Source organism: Acomys minous (genome assembly GCF_964271855.1).
Source record: "Acomys minous genome assembly, chromosome: 7".
In the NCBI taxonomy this organism is placed as follows: Eukaryota; Metazoa; Chordata; class Mammalia; order Rodentia; family Muridae; genus Acomys; species Acomys minous.
The window spans coordinates 105889685-105909836 of NC_140488.1; the positions used below are offsets into that span (position 1 = coordinate 105889685).

General features: G+C 52.6%; 2 protein-coding genes across 3 annotated transcripts in view; one reads left to right on the top strand and one right to left on the bottom strand.

The window, feature by feature from the left end:
* The window catches only part of LOC311601763 (germ cell-less protein-like 2), a 68493-nt gene that overhangs the window by 38205 nt on the left and 10136 nt on the right, over positions 1 to 20152 (top strand). The window contains exon 1 of one of the 2 annotated variants that reach the window (XM_084789484.1): positions 2241 to 2316. The exons of the other annotated variant lie outside the window; for it this stretch is intronic. The gene's annotated coding sequence lies outside the window, so the exon portion shown is untranslated. Of the gene's footprint in view, positions 1 to 2240; positions 2317 to 20152 lie in introns of those variants that run through there. 2 annotated transcript variants of the gene reach the window in all.
* On the bottom strand, positions 11118 to 11846 carry LOC311602119 (uncharacterized protein). The gene is made up of 2 exons (XM_084789794.1): positions 11631 to 11846; positions 11118 to 11456 (listed from the first exon to the last, which is right to left on the bottom strand). Exons 1-2 carry the CDS (start codon positions 11778 to 11780, stop codon positions 11238 to 11240), a joined length of 369 nt encoding a protein of 122 aa, XP_084645920.1. The 5' UTR covers positions 11781 to 11846; the 3' UTR covers positions 11118 to 11237.

Below are 20152 nucleotides of genomic sequence, written 5' to 3' on the forward strand. Positions count from 1 at the left end.
TCATTGGTCATGTGAATACAGGTGTCTTCAGAGGCCAGAGAGCTGCAGTGGCACATGAGTGCAGGTGCCCGCAGAGGTCCCCAGTGTGAGGTTGGGCTGTGTAAACAGGTACCTGCAAAGGCCAGAAACAGGAATCCAATGTGACTATAGTTGCCTGCTGAGGCCTAGGAAGGATAAGTAGGCATGTGAGTCCAAGGGCTTGCAGAGAGCAGAGTTAGGCAGTGTGCACGTGAGTGTAGGTGCCTTCAGAGGACAGATGGCTGCTGTGTGCCCATGAGTGCATGAGGCTTCACAAGACACGTGATGGATAGTAGGCCTGTGAGAGCAGGTGCATGCAGAGAACAGTGGGGCAGTGGTTACATGAGTGTAGGTGCCTACAGAGGCCAGAGTAGGGCATTGGGCATGAGAGTGCAGGTGCCAGTACAGGCAAATGGGGGCAATGACATGTGACTGTGGGTGCCTGCTGATGCCAGTGTGAAGGGGCTATTTATGCGCAGGAGCCATTAGAGGCCTATGTGGAGCAGTAGGTATGTGAGTGCACGATCCAGCAGATGCCAGGAGCGTAGTGGGAATGAGAATGCAGGTGCCAAAAGATGCCAGGAGAGCAGTGTGCATGTGAGTACAGCTAAGTGAACACACAAGCTGTGGGCAGTGGGCATGTTAGTGCAGATTCCTGCACAGGCCAGGCAGTCACTGGGCATGTGAGCATGTGTGTCTTCAGAGGCCAGAGAGATGCCACATGCATTTGTGTACAGGTGACTGCAGAGGAGAAAGTGGGTAGTTTGTATGTGAGGGCAGAGCAAAGGGAGGATGTGGACATGGGTGTGAAGTTGTTTGCCAAGACCAGATCTGGGCCATAACCATGTTATTGCACACGCCTGCAGAGGCCAGGCAGCCTTGGGGATGTGAATACAGCTGTCTATAAAGGGTAGAGGGGTGCTGTGGGAAAGTGAGTGCAGTTGCCTGCTGTGACCACCAGGGGGCAGTGTGTATGTGAGCACATGGACCTGCAGATTGCAAGGTATGAAAGTGGCATGTGAGTGCAGGTGCCTAAGGGGCCATGGTAGTCAATGGCCATATGTGCACACGTGACCACAGACGAGGAGTTCAGTGGACATGTGAGTGCAGATGACTGTAGAGGCAAGTGTGGGGCAGTGTGCATGTGAGTGTGGGTTCCTGCAGAGGCTAGGGCAGGCAGTAGGCATGTGAGTGTTTGTTCATGCAGAGTACAGGATAGCAGTGGGCACCTGAATGTGGTGGCCTGCAGAAGACAGATGATGTCACTGGGCATTACAGTGCAGTGCGATCAGAGGATGGAAGAGGTCAGTGGGCATGTGAGTGCAGGTTCCTTCAGAGGACAGAGAGGGGCAGTGGGCCTGTGATGTCAGGTGTCCTCAGAGGACAGAAGCATGCAGTGTGCGTGTGAGTGTGAGTTCCTGCAGAGGACAGGGTAGCAGTGGGCTTGTGACTGCAGGTGGATGCTAAACACACATGAGGGTAGTGACAAGTAAATAGAGTTGCCTGCTGAAGCCAGCAGGGTAGAGTGGCCATGTCAGAGAAGATGCCTTCCGAGGGCTAAGTGGAGTAGGGGGTACGTGAGTTCACTTGCTTGCAGATGGTAGGAAGGGAGTGGCCATGTGATTGCAGTGGCTGCAGATGCCAGAAGGGCAGTGTGCTTGTGAGTGTAGCTAGCAACAAGAGCAGAGGTGTGCAGTGAGCAAGTTAGTGCAGACTTTTGCCCAGGCAAGGCACTCATTAGGACCATGAGTAACAGTGCCTGGAGAGGATAGAGAAGGCCAATGGACACATGAGTGTGGAGACTACAGAGGACATAGGAGGAAAGTGGTGCTGGAGTGTATGTACATGCATAGGGAGTGGGGCCAGTGGTCACGTGTGTGCAGTTGACTGTGGGGAAGAGAAGAAGAAAGGCGCATGTGAGTGCAGGTGCCTGCAGTGCCCAGGGTGTCAGTAGATATGTCAGTGTTCCTGCCTGGCCAGGCCAGATGGTGAAGGGAGTGTGTGAGTTCAGGTTCCTGCAGAGGACAGAGGGGCAGTGTGACAGTCATCCTAGGTGTCCTCAAAGACAGAAGAATACAGTGAACACGTGAGTGCAGGTGTGTACAGAAGACTGTTGGAGGGAGTGACATGTGAATTCAGATGCTTACTAAGGTCACATGCGTCCGAGGATTTTTGGGCCCAAGCACCTAGAGGACATATTCGACCACTGTGTATGTTACTGCAGGTGCATGAGGAGGCCTGGAAGGCAGAGTGCATGTGAGTGGAGATTCCTGCAGAGGACAGGATAGCAGCGAGCATGTGAGTGCAGGTGCCTGCAGAAGACATATGGGGGCAGTGGTCATATGAATACAGATGCCTTCAGATGCCAGGGGCAGGCAGTGGGTTGGTGAGTACAGGTGCCAGCACAGGGCAGAGAGGGACATTGTGCATATGAGAGCCTATGTCTGCAGATGCCAGATAGGGACAGTGGGTTTGTTAGTACAGGTGTCTGCTGAGACCAGTAGAGAGCAGTGGGCATGTGGCAGCCTGTCCATGCAGAGAGCACATGTGCCTTTGTGCAACATAGTGCAAAGCCTACAGAGGCCCAAGAGGGGCAGTGGGCATATGTGTTCATGACCTGCTGAGGACAGGGTTTCTCTTGACATGACAGCAGATTTCTAGAAAATCCAGTGTTCCAAAACACATGTAAGTATAGATTCCTGAAGAAGTGAGATATGAGGGAAAGTGGCATTTGAGTTTAAGTTCCATCAAAGGATAGGAGAGCTGTTTTCGTGAATGTAGGGGCTTTCAGAGGTCAGATGTGGGATATTAGACTGTGAGTGCAGGTGCTGAAAAGAGCTCACAGTGAGCATGAGGTCAGATGGTGACAGTTGGTATGTGTGCACAGGTATCATAGGAGGACAGATTGTGGCAGTGTGCGTGTGGCTGTAGGGACATGCAGAGTCACGGAAAGCAGTGGTCACGTGAGTGTAGGCTCCTGCAGAGGACGGGAGAGCAATGAGCACATGGATGTAGTTGTCTGCAGAAGACAGATGGGGGCAGTGGTCATGAGAGTGCAGGTGCCCTCTAAGGATAGAAGAGTTTATTCAGCAAGTGATTACAGGTGCTTGCTGAGGCCAGAGTTGAACAGTGAGCCTCTAAGTGCAGGTGCCTGCTGATGCCAGAGAGAGGCAGAGATTTTGTGAGTGCAGTTGCCTGCTGAGGCCAGAGGAGGGCAGTGGCATGTGAGTGAAGGTCCATGCAGAGAGCAGTGAGGGGTAGTGGACATGGCAGTGTAGATGTCTAGAGGGGTGAGGGGTGGACATTGCACATGAGAGAGCAGGTGCCTGCAGAGGCAAAATGGAAACAGTGATCATGTGACTCCTGATGCCTGGAGAGGCCAGGATGCATGGTCTTTTGAGTGCAGGAGTCTTCAGAGAGCTATGTGAAGCAGTGCTCCCATGCCACTGCCCTACTCCCTGGCTTCTGCATGCACCTCTGTTCTCATGCCCCCTGGCCTCTGCATGCCCTGTGCTAAGGAAATCAGTAGGCATGTGAGTATTTGCTGCTCCTGCAGAGGACAGGATGGCAGTGGGCTCATTTGTGTAGCGGCCTGCAGAAGACAGATGGGGCAGTGGGCATGACAGTGCAGTGTGCTCTGAGGACAGAAAAGTTCAGTGGGCACATGAGAGTGCAGGTGCCTTCAGAGGACAGTTAGGGGCATTTTGCAGGAGACTGTAGGTGCCTGGGGAAGGGAAGGGAGACAGTGGGCATGAGATGCAGACTCCTGGTAATGCCAGCCAGTCGTGGCATATTTGAATGGAGCAGCCTTCAGAGTGCTAAGTGGAGCAGGGTGTTCTTGAGTGCATGTGCCTGTAGATACCATGATGGCAGTGGACATGTGAGTGCAGGTGCCAAAAGAAGCCAGGAGAAGAGTGGGCATGTGAGTGCTGGTGCTTGCAGTGCATAGAGCACTATAACCTGACAATGAGTGCAGGTGCTTGTGGAGGCCAGAGAGGGACAGTGGCGTGTAAGTCCAGGTGCCTGCAGAGTCCAGGATGTCAGGAGGCCCATAGATGTAGATGCCTGCAGAGGGCAGAGTGCAGAGGCAGAGGCACAGGGTAAGGTAGAGGGAGGGAAGAGAAGACTGAGTCAGAGGACAGAGGCAGAGGGAGAAGGCAGAAGGTAGAGGCAGAGGGCAGAGACAGAAAGGCAGAGGGAGGGAACAGAAGACAGAGGCAAAGGAAGAGGGCAGAGATGCTGAGTCAGAGGGCAGAGGCAGAAGGCAGAGTGTATAAGAAGAGGCAGAGAGCAGAGATACAGGGCAGAAGGTAAATGGCAGAGGGCAGAGGGCAGGGGTAGAAGGCAGAGGCAGAGGGCAGAGCGCAGAGGCAGAAGCAGAGGCAGAGTGTAGAAGCAGAGGCAGAGGGCAGAGGAAGAGGCAGAGGAACAGGGGGAGGAAGAGAGTGGGAAGAGAATGGAGAGGCAGAAGGCTGAGATGCTGAGGCAGAGGGCAGAGGGCAAAAGCAGAGGCAGAGGGCAGAAGCAGAGGGCAAAGGGCAGAGGGCTGAGAGCATAGGAAGTCCCAGATTCTGAGGCAGAAGGCAAAGGACAAAGGGTAGAGGGCAAAGAGCACAGGAAGCTGAGGCTGCACAGGAAGCACAGAGGCTGAGGCAGAGGGCAAAGGGCAGAGACAGATGCAGAGGCTGAGGAAGAGGGCAGAGGGTAGAGTTAGAGGCCAGAGTGCAGAGGCAGAGGGCAGAGGCAGAGGGCAGAGGGCAGAGGGCAGAGGGCAGAGGGCAGAGGACAGAAGGCAGAGAACAGAAGGCAGAGGCAGACAGCAAAAGGCAGAAGCAGAGGCAGAGGGCAGAGGGCAGAGGGAAGAGGGAAGAGGGAAGAGGGAGGGGCATAGGGCAGAGGGCAGAAGGGAAGAGGCAAAGGGAGAGGCAGATGAAGAGGGCAGAAGGCAGGCACAGATGGCAGTGGTCAAAGGGCAGAGCACAAAGGCAGAGTGTAGAAGGTAGAAACAAAGGGTACGGGGCAGATGCCCAGGCAGAAGGAAGAAGAGGGCAGAGAGAGATGGCAGAGGGAGAGAACAGGGTCAGAGGTAGAGGTTAGAGGGCAGAGGCAGAGGGCAAAATGCTGATGGTAGGAGCAGAGGGCAGAAGAAAATGGAGAGATCAGGGGTCAAAAGGGGTGAGACCTGAGGTCAGAGGCTTGAGGCCTGAGGGTAGAGGCCTGATGCCTAAGGTCAGAGGCCTGAGGCAGGATATCAGAGGCCTGATGCCAGAGGCCTGGGGCCTGAGGGCAGAGGTCTGAGGACAGAGGATGTAGGCCTAACAGAAAAGGCCTAAGGTCAGAGGCCTGAGAAGAGAGGCCTGAAGCCAATGGTAGAGGAATAAGGAAATAGGCAGAGGCCTGAGTACAGAGGCCAGAGGGCAGTGACCTGAGTCCTGAGAGGAGAGAAGAAGGTAGAGGGCCAAGGGCTGAGGCCAGAGACCTGAAGGAATTTGCATGGGTTCAGAGGCCTGGTGGCAGAGGCCTGATCCCTGACAGCAGAGGCCTGTAGACAGAGGCAGAGGCCTAGGGGCAGAGGGCAGAGGCCAGAGGCCTGAGCTCTGAGGACAGAGACAGATTTAGAGGCAGAGGCAGAGGCTATAGGCAGAAGTCAGAAGCAGAAACAAGAGTGCAGAGGCAGAGGGCAGAGACAGAGGCAGAAGGAGAGGGCAAAAGGCAGAGGGCAGAGGTAAAGGGAGAGGCAGGTGCAAAGGCAGATGCAGACACAGAGGGCAGAGGGCAGTGGGCAGTGGGCAGTGGGCAGAGGCAGGGGCAGGGGCAGAGTCAGAGGGTATAGGCAGAGGCAGCGGCAAAGGTAGAGGGCAGAGGCAGAGGGCAGAGGGCAGAAGCAGAAGCAGAGGCTGAGGCAGAGGCAAAGCTAGAGACAGAGGAGAAGCAGAGACAGAGATATAGGCAAAGGCAGAGGGCAGAGGGCAGAGGGCAGAGGCAGGGGCAGGGGCAGGGGCAGAGTCAGGGTATAGGCAGAGTCGGCAGCAAAGGTAGAGAGCAGAGGGCAGAAGCAGAAGCAGAGGCTGAGGCAGAGGCAAAGTCAGAGACAGAGGAGAGGCAGAGGCAGAGATATAGGCAAAGGCAGATGCAGATGCAAACACAGAGGGGAGATGGCAGTGGGCAGAGGGCAGAGGGCAGAGGGCAGAGGGCAGAGGGCAGAGGCAGAGGCAGAGGGCCAAGGAGAGGCAGAGGCAAAGAGCAGAGGGCAGACAGCAGAGACAGACTCAGGCTGAGAGAGGGGGCAGAGGCAGAGGCAGAGGCAAAGGCATACACAGAGGGCAGAGGGCAGAGGCATTGGGCAGAAGCAGAGGGAAGAGGGAAATGCACTGGGCAGACAGCAGAGGTAGGAGGCAGAGGGCAGAGAGCAGAAGCAGACGCAGAGGGCAAAGGGCAGAGGGCAGAGACAGACTCAGAGGCTGAGAGAGAGGGCACAGCCAGAGGCCAGAGGCAAAGGCATATGCAGATGGCAGAGGAGAGACATAGACACAGGCAAAGCCAGAAGCAAAGGCAGAGGGCAGTGGAAGGGGCAGAGGGAAGAGGCAGAGTCAGAGTACAGAGTGGAGAAGCAGAGGGCAGAGACAGAGGCAGAAGCAGAGGCAGAGATGCATAGAGACCAGAGTGCAGAGGCAGAGACAGAGGCAGACATAGAGGCTGAGGGAGAGGGCAGAGGGCAGAAGTAGAAATCAGATGCAGGGGCAGAGGCAGAAGCAGAGGGCAAAGGGCAAAGGGTAGAGGGTTGAAAGCACAGGAAGATGCACAGGGCAGAGAGCAAAGGCAGAGACAGATGCAGAGTCTGAGGGAGAGGGAGAGGGCAGAGGGCAGAGGGCAGAGGGCAGAGGGCAGAGGGCAGAGGGAAGAAGGAGATGCACTGGGCAGACGGCAGAGGCAGAAGGCAGAGGCGAAGGTCAGAGAGAAGAGGGAAGAGGGAGAGGGCAGAGAGCAGAGGGCAGAGTTAGAAGGCAAAGGGCAGAGGGCCAAGAGCACAGGAAGAGGCAGAGGCTGAGGCAGAGGGCAAAGGGCAGAGGGCAGAGGACAGGGGGCAGAGAGCAGAGACAGACTCAGGATGAAGGAGAGGGCACAGGCAGAAGCCAGAGGCAGAGGGCAGAGGGCAGAGAGAAGAGGCAGAGATAGACGCAGAGGCTGAGGGAGAGGGCAGAGGGCAGAGGAAGAGGCCAGAGGCCAGAGGGCAGAGGTAGAAGGCAGAGGACAGATGGCAGAGGTCAGAGGCAGATGCAGACCCAGAGGCTGAGGTAGAGGGCAGAGGCAGAGGCAGACCACAGGCGGAGGCAGAGGGTAGAGGCAGAGGCAGAGCACAGAGGGTAGAGGACAGAAGCAGAGGTAGAGATGCACATGCAGAGGGCAGAGGGCAGAGGACAGAGGGAATAGGCAGAGGCAGAGGGCAGGGGCAAAAGCACGGGGGAAGGGGCAAAGGAAGAGATGCACATGCAGATGGCAGAGGGCAGAGTATGAGGCTGAGGATGAGGAAGAGGAAGAGAAGGCAAAGGCAACAGGGCTGAGATGCTGAGGAAGAAGGCAGAGGTCAAAGGCAGAGGGCAGATTCAGAGGCAGGGGTGGAAGGCAGAGGCAGAGGCAGAGGGCAAAAGGCAAAGGGCAGAGGGCCAGGAGCACAGGAAGATGCTGAGGCAAAGGGCAGAGGGCAGAGAGCAGAGATAGACGCTGAGGGAGAGGGCAGAGGGCAGAGGCAGAGACCAGAAGCAGAGAGCAGAGGGGAGAGGCAGAGGTAGAGGTCAAAGGTCAGAAGGAAGAGAGAAGAAGGAGATGCAGAGGGCAGAGGGCAGAGGGCAGAGTTAGAAGGCAGAGGCGGATGCAGATGCAGAGGGCAAAGGGCAGAGGGCAGGGGCAGAAGCAGAAGGAGAGGGCAGTGGAAGAGACAGGGTAGATTCAGAGGGAGATGGTGGAGATGGAGAGGCAGTAGTAGAGTGCAGGGACAGAGGGCAAAGGCAGAGGGAGGGGGCAAAGGTCATAGGCAGGGGCAGGGGGCAAAGCACGAAGGGCAGAGGGCAGAGAACAAAGGCAGAAGCACAAACAGAGGGCAGAAGGCTGAGGCAGAGGGCAGAGGGCAAAGGGCAGAAGCAGATTCAGACACAGAGGCTAAGACAGAGAATATAGTCAGAGGCAGGGGCAGAGGGCAAGGAAGAGGGAGCGAAGAGAAAGCAGAGGCAGAGGGCTGAGATGCTGAGGCAGATGACCAAGGGTAGAGGCAGAGATAGAGTCAGAGGCAAAAGCCAGAGGCAGAGGCAGGGGCAGAGAGCAGAGGCAGAGGCAGATGGCAGAATGCAGAAGCAGAGACAGAGGCAGAGGCAGAGGGTAGAGGGCAGAGGCAGAAGAAGAGGCAGAGGGCAGAGGCAGAAGAGGCAGAAGCGGCAGAAGCAGAGGATCAAGAGCCCAAGAAGTCACATAGGCTGAGGCAGAGGACAGAGGGCAGAGGGCAGAGGGCAGAGGGCAGAGGCTAAAGGACAGAGACTGAGGGAGAGGGCAGATGACAAAGGCAGAGGCAGAGGACAGAGGACAGAGGCAGAGGGAAGAGGCAGAGGACAAAGGGCAGAAGGAGATGCAGAGGGTAAACGGCAGAGAGCAGAGGACAGAGCACAGAGGCAGAGGGCAGAGGGCATAGGGCAGAGGCCGGAGGGCTAAAGCAAATGCAGAGGACCAAGGGCAAAGGGCAGAGTGCTAAGAGCACAGGTAGATGCAGAGGCAGAAGGCAAAGGGCAGAGGGCAGAGGGCAGAGAGCAGAGGCAGAGACAGACCCAGAGGCTGAGGCAGAGGCGGAGGCAGAGGGAGAGGTGAGAGGGCAGAGGGCGGAGAACAGAGGGCAGATGCAGACACAATGACTGAGGCAAAGCGCGTAGAGGTGTAGCACAGAGGGAAGAGCACAGAAGCAGAGGGCAGAGGACAGAAGTAGATGGCAGAGGGCAGAGGCAGAGGATGAGGGCAGAGGCAGAGAGAAAAGCAGAGGCAGAGGAAGAGGGCAGAGGCAGAGGGAAAGGGCAGAATGCAGGCGGCATATTGCAGTGGTCAAAGGGCAGAGCACGAAGGCAGAGTGTAGAAGGCAGAAGCAAAGAGTACGGGGCAGATGCCCAGGCAGAAGGAAGAAGAGGACAGAGAGAGATGGCAGAGGGAGAGAGCAGGGTCAGAGGTAGAGGTTAGAGGGCAGAGGCAGAGGGCAAAGGGCTGATGGTAGGAGCAGAGGACAGAAGAAAATGGAGAGATCAGAGGGCAGAGGCTTGAGGCCTAAGGACAGAGGCCTGAGGGCTGAGGGCAGATGCCTGAGGACAGAGGACATAGGCCCAACTAAAAAGGACTAAGGGCAGAGGCTTGACCCTGCCTGAAGTCAGAGGCCTGAGGCAGGTGATAGAGGCCTGAGAGCAGAGGCCTGAGGCCTGAGGGTAGAGGCCTAATGCCTAAGGTCAGAGGCCTGAGGCCTGAGGTCAGAGCACTGATGCCAGAGGCCCAAGGGCATTGGTCTTAGGGCAGAGGCAGGAGGCCAGAGGGCAGTGACCTGAGGCCTGAGAGCAGAGGCCAATGCCAGAGGGCCAAGTGCTGTGAACCCAGAGTCCTGAAGGAATTTGCATGGGGGAAGAGACCTAATGGCACAGGCCTGATCCCTGACAGCAGAGGCCTGTGGGCAGAGGCAGAGGAGAGACACAGAGGCCCGAGGAAAGAGGCCTTAGGGCAGTGACCTGAGGCCTGTGGGCACAGGCCTGACAGCAGAGTCCTGAGGCCTAAGGGCAGAGGCAGAGTCCTGAGGGTAGAGGACAAAGGTCAGAGGGCAAAGGCCTGAGCTCTGAGGGCAGAAGCATTGGCCTGAGGGAAGAGGCCTGAGCTCAGAGGTCAGGGGCAGATTTAGAGGCAGAGGCAGAGAGCAGAGAGCAAAGGCACAGGCAGAGGCAGGAGAGGGCAAAAGGCAGAAACAGAGGCAGAAAGAGAGGGCAGAGGGAGAGGCAGAGGCAGAGGGAGAGGGCAAAGGGCGGAGAGCAGAGGACAGAGGCAGACACAGTGGCTGAAGCAGAGGGTAGAGGCAGAGAACAGAGGGCAGAAGTAGACTGCAGAGGGCAGAGGGCAGAGAACAGAGGGCAGAAGGTAGAGGATGAGGGCAGCAGGAGAGGCAGAGGGAGAGGACAAAAGGCAGAGGGAGAGGCAGAGGGAGAGGACAAAAGGCAGAGGGAGAGGACAAAAGGCAGAGGGAGAGGACAAAAGGCAGAGGGAGAGGAAGAGGCAGGGACAAAGGCACAGGCAGATGCAGAGGCAGAAGGCAGGGGCAGATTGCAGTGGTCAAAGGGCAGAGTGCAAAGGCAGAGTATAGAAGGCAGAAGCAAAGGGTATGAGGCAGATGCCCAGGCAGAAGGAAGAAGAGGAAAGAGAGAGATGGCAGAGGGAGAGAGCAGGGTCAGAGGTAGAGGTTAGAGGGCAGAGGCAGAGGGCAAAATGCTGATGGTAGGAGCAGAGGGCAGAAGAAAATGGAGAGACCAGAGGGCAAAGGGTGTGAAGCCTGAGGGCAGAGGCCTGTGACCTCAGAACAGAGACTCTCCTCACTGTCCTACTCCTCCCTAAATTTCTAAAGGATGCAGGCTAAATCAGTGTTGCCCTTGCAGCGCCCCCCACCATTACTGTCTTTGTGACATAGTGGCACCTTTTAATAGGGTGTGGTCTTTGACCCTTCTGAGAGTCTTTAGTACAGGAGATCAAATGCAGGGCTGTAACACACACCTCAAGGAAGTAGGTGTCATAAAGGTTGTGTGTGACCTATGCTGGGGCTAGAACTGCCAACCACACCTCATTTCATATAGCTGCAATATCCTGAGACCAAGCCCCAGCCCTATGCAGTGACATTTAGGGATACCCAGGGCTTTCCCTCTGATCCTGTGAAGTACAGCCTCAGGGACATTGGGTTTCAGCTCCATTCTGACCCTCCAGTGTCTGCCTATCAGAGGACTGCACATCTTACTCCAAACCTTGATGTTCCTTGTCATCTATCTACCCTTCCCTTCCCTCCCTCCCTGCTCCACCATCAGAGACTGAGAGTGACATAAATGTTTTCACATCCGGTTAATTTTATTGTCACCAACATGAAAACTACCATGTGGTGAAGTTTTTTGTTTTCACATCATTGACCACGGATCAGGTGCCAACCTATTCACCGATGTGCTCGTTGTCTACAAGCGGGCTGGGTCCTCATTGCAAATGAGCGCACCCTCTGGGCCAGGTTGAGTAGGCTCCGGTGCGGTCGTGTTGGCACTTTCCTTCACTTGCTCATGAATAAGTGATGTCAATCTAGCAGTTTTACTTGGCTGTTTAGGTGCTCTCAGCGTCACGGTTTTCTCCGGAGCTTTCTTCCTAGTGGTCTTCGGTAGCGCTTTCTTCTTCTGGGAGATCTGAAAGGATCACACATTAAGGTCACAAGGTCACTGGCTTGGGAAAAGACAGCATGAGGTGTGGGCTTTATGAAAAAGAGGAGAGGTAGAAGAGTTTATGGCGGGCCAGAGAAAGTCGTCAGGAAAGAGGTCTCTGGAGAAAGGAAGGAATGAGCTTAGGTTGGGTCCTCTCACCTTTGGAGGTTTTTCAACAGAAAAATAAGGTTGAGTCTTTTGAACACTAGAAGCCTTGCGCTGCTTCTTGGGTTGCTTCTTGGGTTTGGCTTTGGAGGTTGACGGGGTTGGTGGATTTTCCACCTTGGGCGCGGGGGCTTTCCTGGGCATTCTTGTCACTCTGAAGTTTTAGAGTAGACTGGACCAGAGCACTGAGCACCCCTGCTCATCTACTCTGCTACAACAATGGCGGGCCCCACCCCTCAGCCCTGATTGGTCAGCGAAGTCCTCCCCAGCCAATAGCAGCTAAGGAGGGGCTGAGACCTCACAAAGCCCTACCTCTGACCAGTTTGAGGATGAAGGGAGTCCAGGGCAGGCTGCCTGACAATCCCAGATATGCCTTATGCATCAGAAAGTGCCACCTTCACCCCCTAGCGAGGGAGGTACTGTGCTAGAACTAAAAGTCTGACTGAAAACAGGAGGCTTTGCTTAAAACTCATACACCTGCTCATGGTTCCTCGCTTCTTCATATGCATGTTAGATTGCTAGAGTTTGCTACTTCAAACTGGTTAAACTAACCCCTGATCTGTATTTCTGGATACATTGACTTTCCCTTAGTTCCTCATAGTATTTTTTGATAGGATGCCTAATTACAACCCAAAGTAATAGGGCCTTATTATGAGTACAATGATTATGAGGATCATTATAAAACTTCAATAGCAAAAGCCACGTGCCCAATAAAGACATTTCCTTCACAAAGTACAGCCAAAACCATGTTTCCCATATTGACATCACCTTTCCTATTACAATTTGCCATCTAAGACTGCCTATTTTTTTTTAAAAAACCCTAGCTTAAAATAGATGGTTTTTATGTCAGTGTTTTCATTTATTGACAGAATATAGAGTCAAGTGCCCAGTGTTTAAGATTCTATGTTCATTTGTTTGGAGTATTGAACTCTATCACACTGTGTTTTTTATTTCATGAGATTCTGTTCCTCTTATTTTGTTCCCTTTTCCTTTGTAATAGCACTACTGGTCTTCTCATCAGGTGACCTTGACAAATGTATTTAAATTAGAGCCTCATATGTATATTTGTTCTTGTGAAATATATTTGTGTGATCGAGTATGTACTGTGATGAGCTGTGCTGTGCTATCTGTAGCTTACTGCTTCTCACTGTGCAAGGCATTTCATGGGAATGTGCATACCAATTTTAGCAGGATTGTTCCCATCCTCTTTTGAGGGAAACCTATGTTGGTTCAGTATCCCATGGCACAAATATTGATGTTCTGTTCACTGTTAGTTATGCCTCTCATGGAGTTCTAACCATACATGTGTGGCCAGGGAGAGACTGTCTTGGTCTTAGATTAATGTGATTGTCTCATCACCTGGTCCTGTTTGAGAGTTCTATAAATTGAGTTCTTTCTACAACACAGACATTCCTTACCATTCTTAAGGATACAGCTGATGTTAGGGTGCCAGCAAGGACCAGTTATGATGACCACCATCTTCCCAGTCATGTATTCATCTACTGTTCTCAGTTGAGCTATTTAAACAGAGATTTCCTGCGAGCTGAGCTTCTGCATCCTCCATCTTCAAGAAGGCATCATGGGCCAGGAGGCAAAACTAGTTTTTAAGTTCATTTTCTCCTTTCATTCCTTGATGGCAGCTGCTCTGAAGTGGGGGCTGAGCCGACATTCCCACCAAGCAGCAAGAAAGCCATGGGATTCAGCTCTCCATTCACCCCTCTCTGGGTTTCTCAAGACCTAGAGGGAAGCTCCTCTCCTATGACAAGAAAGGTGGCAGAGTTGGTGTGTGTATCCTTTTAGCAAGCCAAGGCGGTGGTGGCACTTACCTGTAACTCCAGCTGAGTCAGGGAGCAGAAGCAGGCAGATTTGTGTAAGTTCAAGTTCAAGTTCAACTCTACAGAGTGAGTTCCAGGACAGTCAGGGCTACACAAAGGAACTCTACCTCGAAACAGCACAACACAAAACAAAACAAAAAAGAAGCTGAATGATGACCTGATCATAAACTCCCTTGTCCTGGAGAGGTATTGGTAGAGCCCATCACAAAAGTGAATACATGCAGTGTTATTAGAAACCAACATGAGATTGAACACAGATTGACGGTAACTATAAACACTCTAAATCATGCTCACAAATATTTTGACAAGCAATTGCAAATTTGTTAACATTCAACAAAAAGACATTATTAGTTAGAAATGATAGAACTGAATAAAGTAAAGTAACCTAAAATGAGTAGCTTTTTCCAGTATGAAGAATACAAGAAAGGATAGGTGCACTTGAGAAAACACCAATATAATTCATCTATTCTGAACAGAAAGACTATGAACTTTAAGAAACCATAGAAACTTAGGAGTTAATAAGAAAAGACTTGACTTTCTAGTTATGGATATTCAGAAGGAAATGAGGGTCAGAGTGAGGCTGATGTTTTAGTTTCTCTTCTGTTGCTCTGATAAAATGTCATGGTCAATGCAACTTACAAAGAAAGAGTTTGAGTCTTTGGTCCTAGAGAATTAGAGTTCACAACTGCAGGGACAGTATGGCAGCAGATAGCTAGACCATGAAGCTGAGAGATCTTATCTTTGATCAAAAGCATGAAACAGAGAGCACACTGGAGTAGGGTGAGGGCATGAAATTTCAAAGCCTACCTCCAGTGAGTTGTTTCCTACAGTGAGGCTGAATCATCTTCCCCCAAAAGTGCCAGCAACTGGAAACCAAGTGTTCAAATACACAGTCTATAGAATTTTCATGCGAACTACCTCACTTCACTCACTGGCCGCATATTTAACACAACAAAACACTATTACATATTTCTTACATACAATGCTAGAGAGAATACATTACCATTTAAAGGGGGAGATGTTGGCATGTTGTAAAGAAATAGTGGACCAAAGCGAGACCATAGGCCAGCAGGGCAAACTCCAAATCCTGTAGCTTCCTGTCTGATGTCTGAGACTTTAATTTCAAAGGGATCTACCCCTCCAGCTTTGCTGCCTCTAGCACACATTTCTCTGGTTCAGCTCCCTACATGAACCTTTTTTTGACAAATATCTCATGCTTCTGGTATGTCCAATGTCTTAGCAACTCTACTGCAATTAAGATTTCACTTTCAGAGCTTCCTGTGATGTTCTTCAGGGCCTCTTGTTTTCACAGGATTTTCTTTCTTTCGAGGACTCTCCATTATGTTGCCTGGCCTCAGCTGCTCTCTGAAACCACAGAGGAAGAACTTCCTCATTCTTATATGCTTTATACTTCCAAATCAGTTTAGCTACCACATTAGTATGGACTTTGGTCCCCTTCAACCACTGCACCACCAACTTTTGTATGTTGAAGCAATTGCTTTCTAAGAGCAGAAAATGCCTTAGGGTCTTTTTCAAAACTTGGAGGCTTAGCTGGGAACCGTTTTTGTTTTGTTTTGTTTTGTTTTGTTTTTTTCTGAACCAGAAGAGTACAGGCCTCTTTTTGATGCTTCCAACCTCCTTAACAATTACTTTTCTTCTTTCAGCTCATAACTTGGCTGTAGCCATGAGTTTCATAGTCCTTTATTTCTCTCCAAATTGTTCTGCCATACTTCCTGGCAGTTAGAGATTCAATGTACAAGTTTTCTTTTTAATTCAAAATAAATCCTTCTAACATACGAAAAAAAAAAAAGAAAAAAAGAAAGAAAGAAAGAAATGACTTAATCATCAAGTATAATGGCTATAGATTTTCTTGTCAGCCGAAGAATAGAAAAGATAGGGATGATTAAGAGGTTTGGAGCAACAGGAATATATGTATCACTATATACAAATATTTCACTGAAGTTCTATATAAAGGCACATGCCAGTAGAGGGGAGGGAGAAAGTGGGCATGAAAGTGCAGGTGCCTATAATGAGGAAGGAGACAGTGGGCATGAGAGTGCAGGTGCCTGTAGAGGGGAAGGAGACAGTGGGCATGAGAGTGCAGGTGCCTGTAGAGGGGAAGGAGACAGTGGGCATGAGAGTGCAGGTGCCTGTAGAGGGGAAGGAGACAGTGGGCATGAGAGTGCAGGTGCCTGTAGAGGGGAAGGAGACAGTGGGCATGAGAGTGCAGGTGCCTGTAGAGGGGAAGGAGACAGTGGGCATGAGAGTGCAGGTGCCTGTAGAGGGGAAGGAGACAGTGGGCATGAGAGTGCAGGTGCCTGTAGAGGGGAAGGAGACAGTGGGCATGAGAGGGCAGGTGCCTGCTGCTCTAGCAGCTCATGGCACATTTGAATGCAGAATCCCTCAGAAGGCTAAATGGACAACAGTGTATAGTGCATACAGAGGCCAGAGAGGAGCAGTGGGCATGTGTGTTCACGTGCCTGCAGAGGACAGGGTTTCAGTTGACACGTTGGGGCAGATTCTTGGAAAGAACATGGTTCCAATAGCACAGAAGTGTAGATACCTGCAGGTGTCATAGAGCAGAAGTTGGCCTGTGAGTTCACGTTCCTGCTGAGGACAAGGCAGCAGCTAATTCAGGAGTGTAGGGGCCTCCAGATGGCTGATGTGCAGATTTGACTGTGAGGTCAGGTGAAGAAGAAGCTGAAATTTAGCTGGTGTCCACACATTCCTATGGAAGAAAAAAGTGGGCAGTGAGCAGATGAGTCGAGGTGCCTGCAGACATAAGATGGTGATGGTGGGTATATGGGTGCAGGTCCCTGATGAGGACAGATTGAAACATTGTGTATGTGATTGTAGGGACCTGCTGAGGCCAGAGTAAAGCACTGGGTATGTGAGTGCAGGCCAGAGAGAGGCAGTGGGCATTGGAGTACAGGTACCTGCAGTGGTCATAAAGCAGCAGTGGGCATGTGAGTAGAGTTGCCCATGAGATGCAGGGAGCTGGAGAGAGCAGAGTGGGGCAGTGGGCAGGTGAGAGTGGGGGCCTGCAGAGATCAAAGGAGCCAGTGGGCATTGAACACAGCTGCCTGCAGAGGACAGGAGTGCAGTGGGCGTGTTCTTTCAGATAACTGCAGAGACCAGAGTGAGGAATTGGGCATAGAATGCAGGTGCCTGCAGAGGCCACGGGACCAGTGCAGTGGGCATGGGAGCACAGGTGTCTGCAGAGGCCAGGGGAGTGTGGAAGTGGGTATGGGAGCCCAGGTGCCAGGAGATTCCAGGGCAACATGGCAGTGGGCATGAGAATAGAGGTGCCAGCAGAGGCCAGGCAGAGGCAGTGGGGGAGTGCAGGTCCATATAAAGCCAGAGAAGAACAATTGTCCTTGTGAGCGCAGCTGCCTGCAGAGGCCAGAGGAGAGCAATGGGTATGTGTTTCCAGGTGCTTGCATACACCAGGGTCTCAGTGGGCATGTAGGTGTAGATGCTTGCAATGGTCAGAGGTAGGAAGTGAGATTCTGACTTCAACTTTCTGCAAAGGCAAGACAGAGGGAGTGGGCTTGAAAATATAGCTCCCTATAGAGGCCACATGAGAGCCGTTGTCCTTGTGTGTGCAGCTGCCTGAGAGGCCAGAAGAGAGCAGTGGGTCTATGATTCTAAATGTGTGCAGACACCAGAGTGTCAGTGGACACATAAGTGTAGATGCCTTCAATGGACACAGGTGGGAGGCCAGAGAAGGGCAGTGGGCATGTTTGTCTAGGTGCCTGCAGAGGGCAGGGTTTCTGTTGCCATGTCAGTACAGTTGCCTGGTGAGGCCAGGATGTGGCATTGGTATGTGCCTATAAAGGGCAGAGGTATGGTGGGAAAGTGAGTGCAGTTGCCTGCTGTGGCCAGAGGGGGGCAGTATGTATGTGAGCACATGTACCTGCAGAGAGCAGAGTGGGACAGTGGCTACAGAGTGCAGGTGCTTAAGGGGCCATGGTGGTCAGTGGCCATATGAGCACACGTGACTGCAGACTAGGAGTTCAGTGGACATGTGAGTGCAGATGCCTGTAGAGAGGTAAGTGTAGAGCAGTGTGTATGTGAGTGTTGGTTCTTGCAAAGGCTAGGGCATACAGTAGGCATGTGAGTGTTTGCTCATTAGAGGACAGGATGGCAGTGGGCACATGAGTGCTGTTGCCTGCAGGGGACAAGAGGGGCAGTATGCATGTGAGGGCCAGTGTTTGCAGAGAGCAGAGTGGGACAGTGGCTACAGAGTGCAGGTGCTTAAGGGGCCATGGTGGTCAGTGGCCATATGAGCACACGTGACTGCAGACTAGGAGTTCAGTGGACATGTGAGTGCAGATGCCTGTAGAGAGGTAAGTGTAGAGCAGTGTGTATGTGAGTGTTGGTTCTTGCAAAGGCTAGGGCATACAGTAGGCATGTGAGTGTTTGCTCATTAGAGGACAGGATGGCAGTGGGCACATGAGTGCTGTTGCCTGCAGGGGACAAGAGGGGCAGTATGCATGTGAGGGCCAGTGTTTGCAGAAGCCAGAGAAGAACACTCAGCCTGAGGTCCAAGTGCGTGCAGTGCCCAGGGTATAGGTGGACATGTAAGTGCAGATGTCTGCAGAGCCCAGAAGGGGACGGACGCTTGTGAGTTCAGGCACCTGCAGAGGAAAGAATGGCAGTGGTTTCATGAGTTCATGTCTCAGCAGCTTTCAGCAGTTGTAGGTTGCACTGAGTGCAGGTTTATAGAGTGGCCTGACAATGCAACAGGCATGGGTGTGCTGTTTCCTGATGAGGCCAGAGGAAGCAATGGGCATGTGAGTGCAGGTGCCTCCAGAGGACAGAGAAGCGGTGGGTCAGTGATGCTAGGTTTCCTGAAAGACAGAAAAGTGCAGTGGGCACTTGATGGCAGGTGCCTACAAAGGCCAGATGGGGACAGTGGGCATGTGGGTACAGGTGTCAGCAGAAGACAGGGTTTCGGCAGAGTCCAGCATAGGACAGGGTCCCAATTCACCTGTAGGTGTAGCTGCCTGCAGAGGTCAGAGAGAGGAGGAGGGCCTGTGAGCCCACATCCCTGCTGAGGACAGGATAGCAGTTTGCCCATGAGCACTTATGGTCTTCCAAAGATTACATATGAGGGGCTGGGTTGTGGGTCCAAGTGTCATCAAGGGCTGGCAGTTAGCATGTGAGTGCACGTGCCATCAAGGCAGTGGGTATTTGAGTTCAGGTGTCATCAGGCGCCATGAAAGCAGTGGGCATGTGGGTGCAAGTCCATGCATGGCATAATGGAGGGTAGTTTTGATTAGAGTTCAGGCGCCTGAGGAGGCCCAGAGGGCCAGTGGGCATGTGTGTCCAGCTACCTGCAGAGGCCAGGATGTCAGGAGACCTGTAGATGTAGATGAATGCAGAAGGCCTGGGAGTTCTCGTTCCTGCTGAGGACAGGATACCAGCTTACCCAGGAGTGTGTCAGATGTGTGAGGTTGGACTGTGAGTGCTGGTGCCAACATGGTCTGGCAGTGAGCACGTGAGTGCATCTGCTGGCACAAGACCTGTGGAGGACTTGGCCAGTGAGAGAAATCCGTGCAGAGGACAGGAAAGCCATGAGTATGTGAATGCAGCTGCCTGAAGAAGATGTACTGGGACCGCAGGCTTGTGAATAGAAATGCCTCCAGAGGCCAGAGAGAGGCAGTGGGTGTGTGAGCACAGGAGCCTGCTGAGGCCAGAGGAGAGGAGCAGGGATGTGAGAGCATGTCCTTGCAGAGAGCAGAGTGGGCCATTGGGTATGTGTGTGTACCTGCCTCATGTGGCCAGGGTCCTCAGTGGCCACATTTGCCCAAGTACTTCTGAAAGTCAATAATGCAGTGGGCATGTGACTGAAGATTCCAGCAGAGGCCAGAGAAGGCAGTTGTCATGAGAGCGCATGTGCCTAAGGAGGCAAATAGGAAGTAGTAAGCATGCTACTGCTTGTACCTGCAGGTACTTCAGAGGCCCAAGGCAGACAGTATATATGTGAGTTCAGGTGCCAGGACAGGTCAGAGCAGGATATTGTGCATATGAGAGCCTGTGCCTGCAGATGCCAGATAGGGGCAGTGTATTGTTAGTACAGGAGTCTGCTGCTGCAAGATGGGAGCAGTGGGCATGTGAGAGCATGTCCATGCAGAGAACAGAGTGGGCCATTGTGTATGTGATTGTAGGTGCCTGCAGTTACCAGGGTAGTTAGTGGACATGTTTCCACAGGTGTCCTTCAGAGGGCAAGAGTGCAGTGGCTATGTGAGTGCACATGCCTGCAGGGGACAGGGATTCAGTTGACATGTAGGAGCAGGTTGCTGAAAGACCAGGATTCCAGTGGACACAGAGGTGTAGATGCCTGCAGAGGTCACAAAGCAGGGAAGTAGGCACTGAGTTCACGGTCCTGCAGAGGAAGGATAGCAGTTTGCCCAGGAGCGTAGGGGCCTGAAGACCTCAGATGTGGGAAGTTGGACTGAGAGTGATGGTGCCAACAAGGGCTGGCAGTGAACACGTGAGTGCAGGTGCCATGCACAGGACACATGGAGGAAGTGGGCAGTGAGTAAAGGTCCCTGCAGAGTACAGACAGCCATGAGCATGTGAATGCAGGTGCATGCAGAAGACACATGGGGGCAGCAGGCATGTGAACAGAAGTGCCTCCAGAGGACAGAGAGACTGTGGGTGTGTGAACACAGG

Coding starts and splice junctions, on each gene's coding strand:
- LOC311602119 (XM_084789794.1), bottom strand. CDS start 11,780: ATGCCCAGGAAAGCCCCCGCGCCCAAGGTGGAAAATCCACCAACCCCG. Junction 11,457..11,630: donor CTGTTGAAAAACCTCCAAAG/GTGAGAGGACCC, acceptor TGATCCTTTCAG/ATCTCCCAGAAGAAGAAAGC.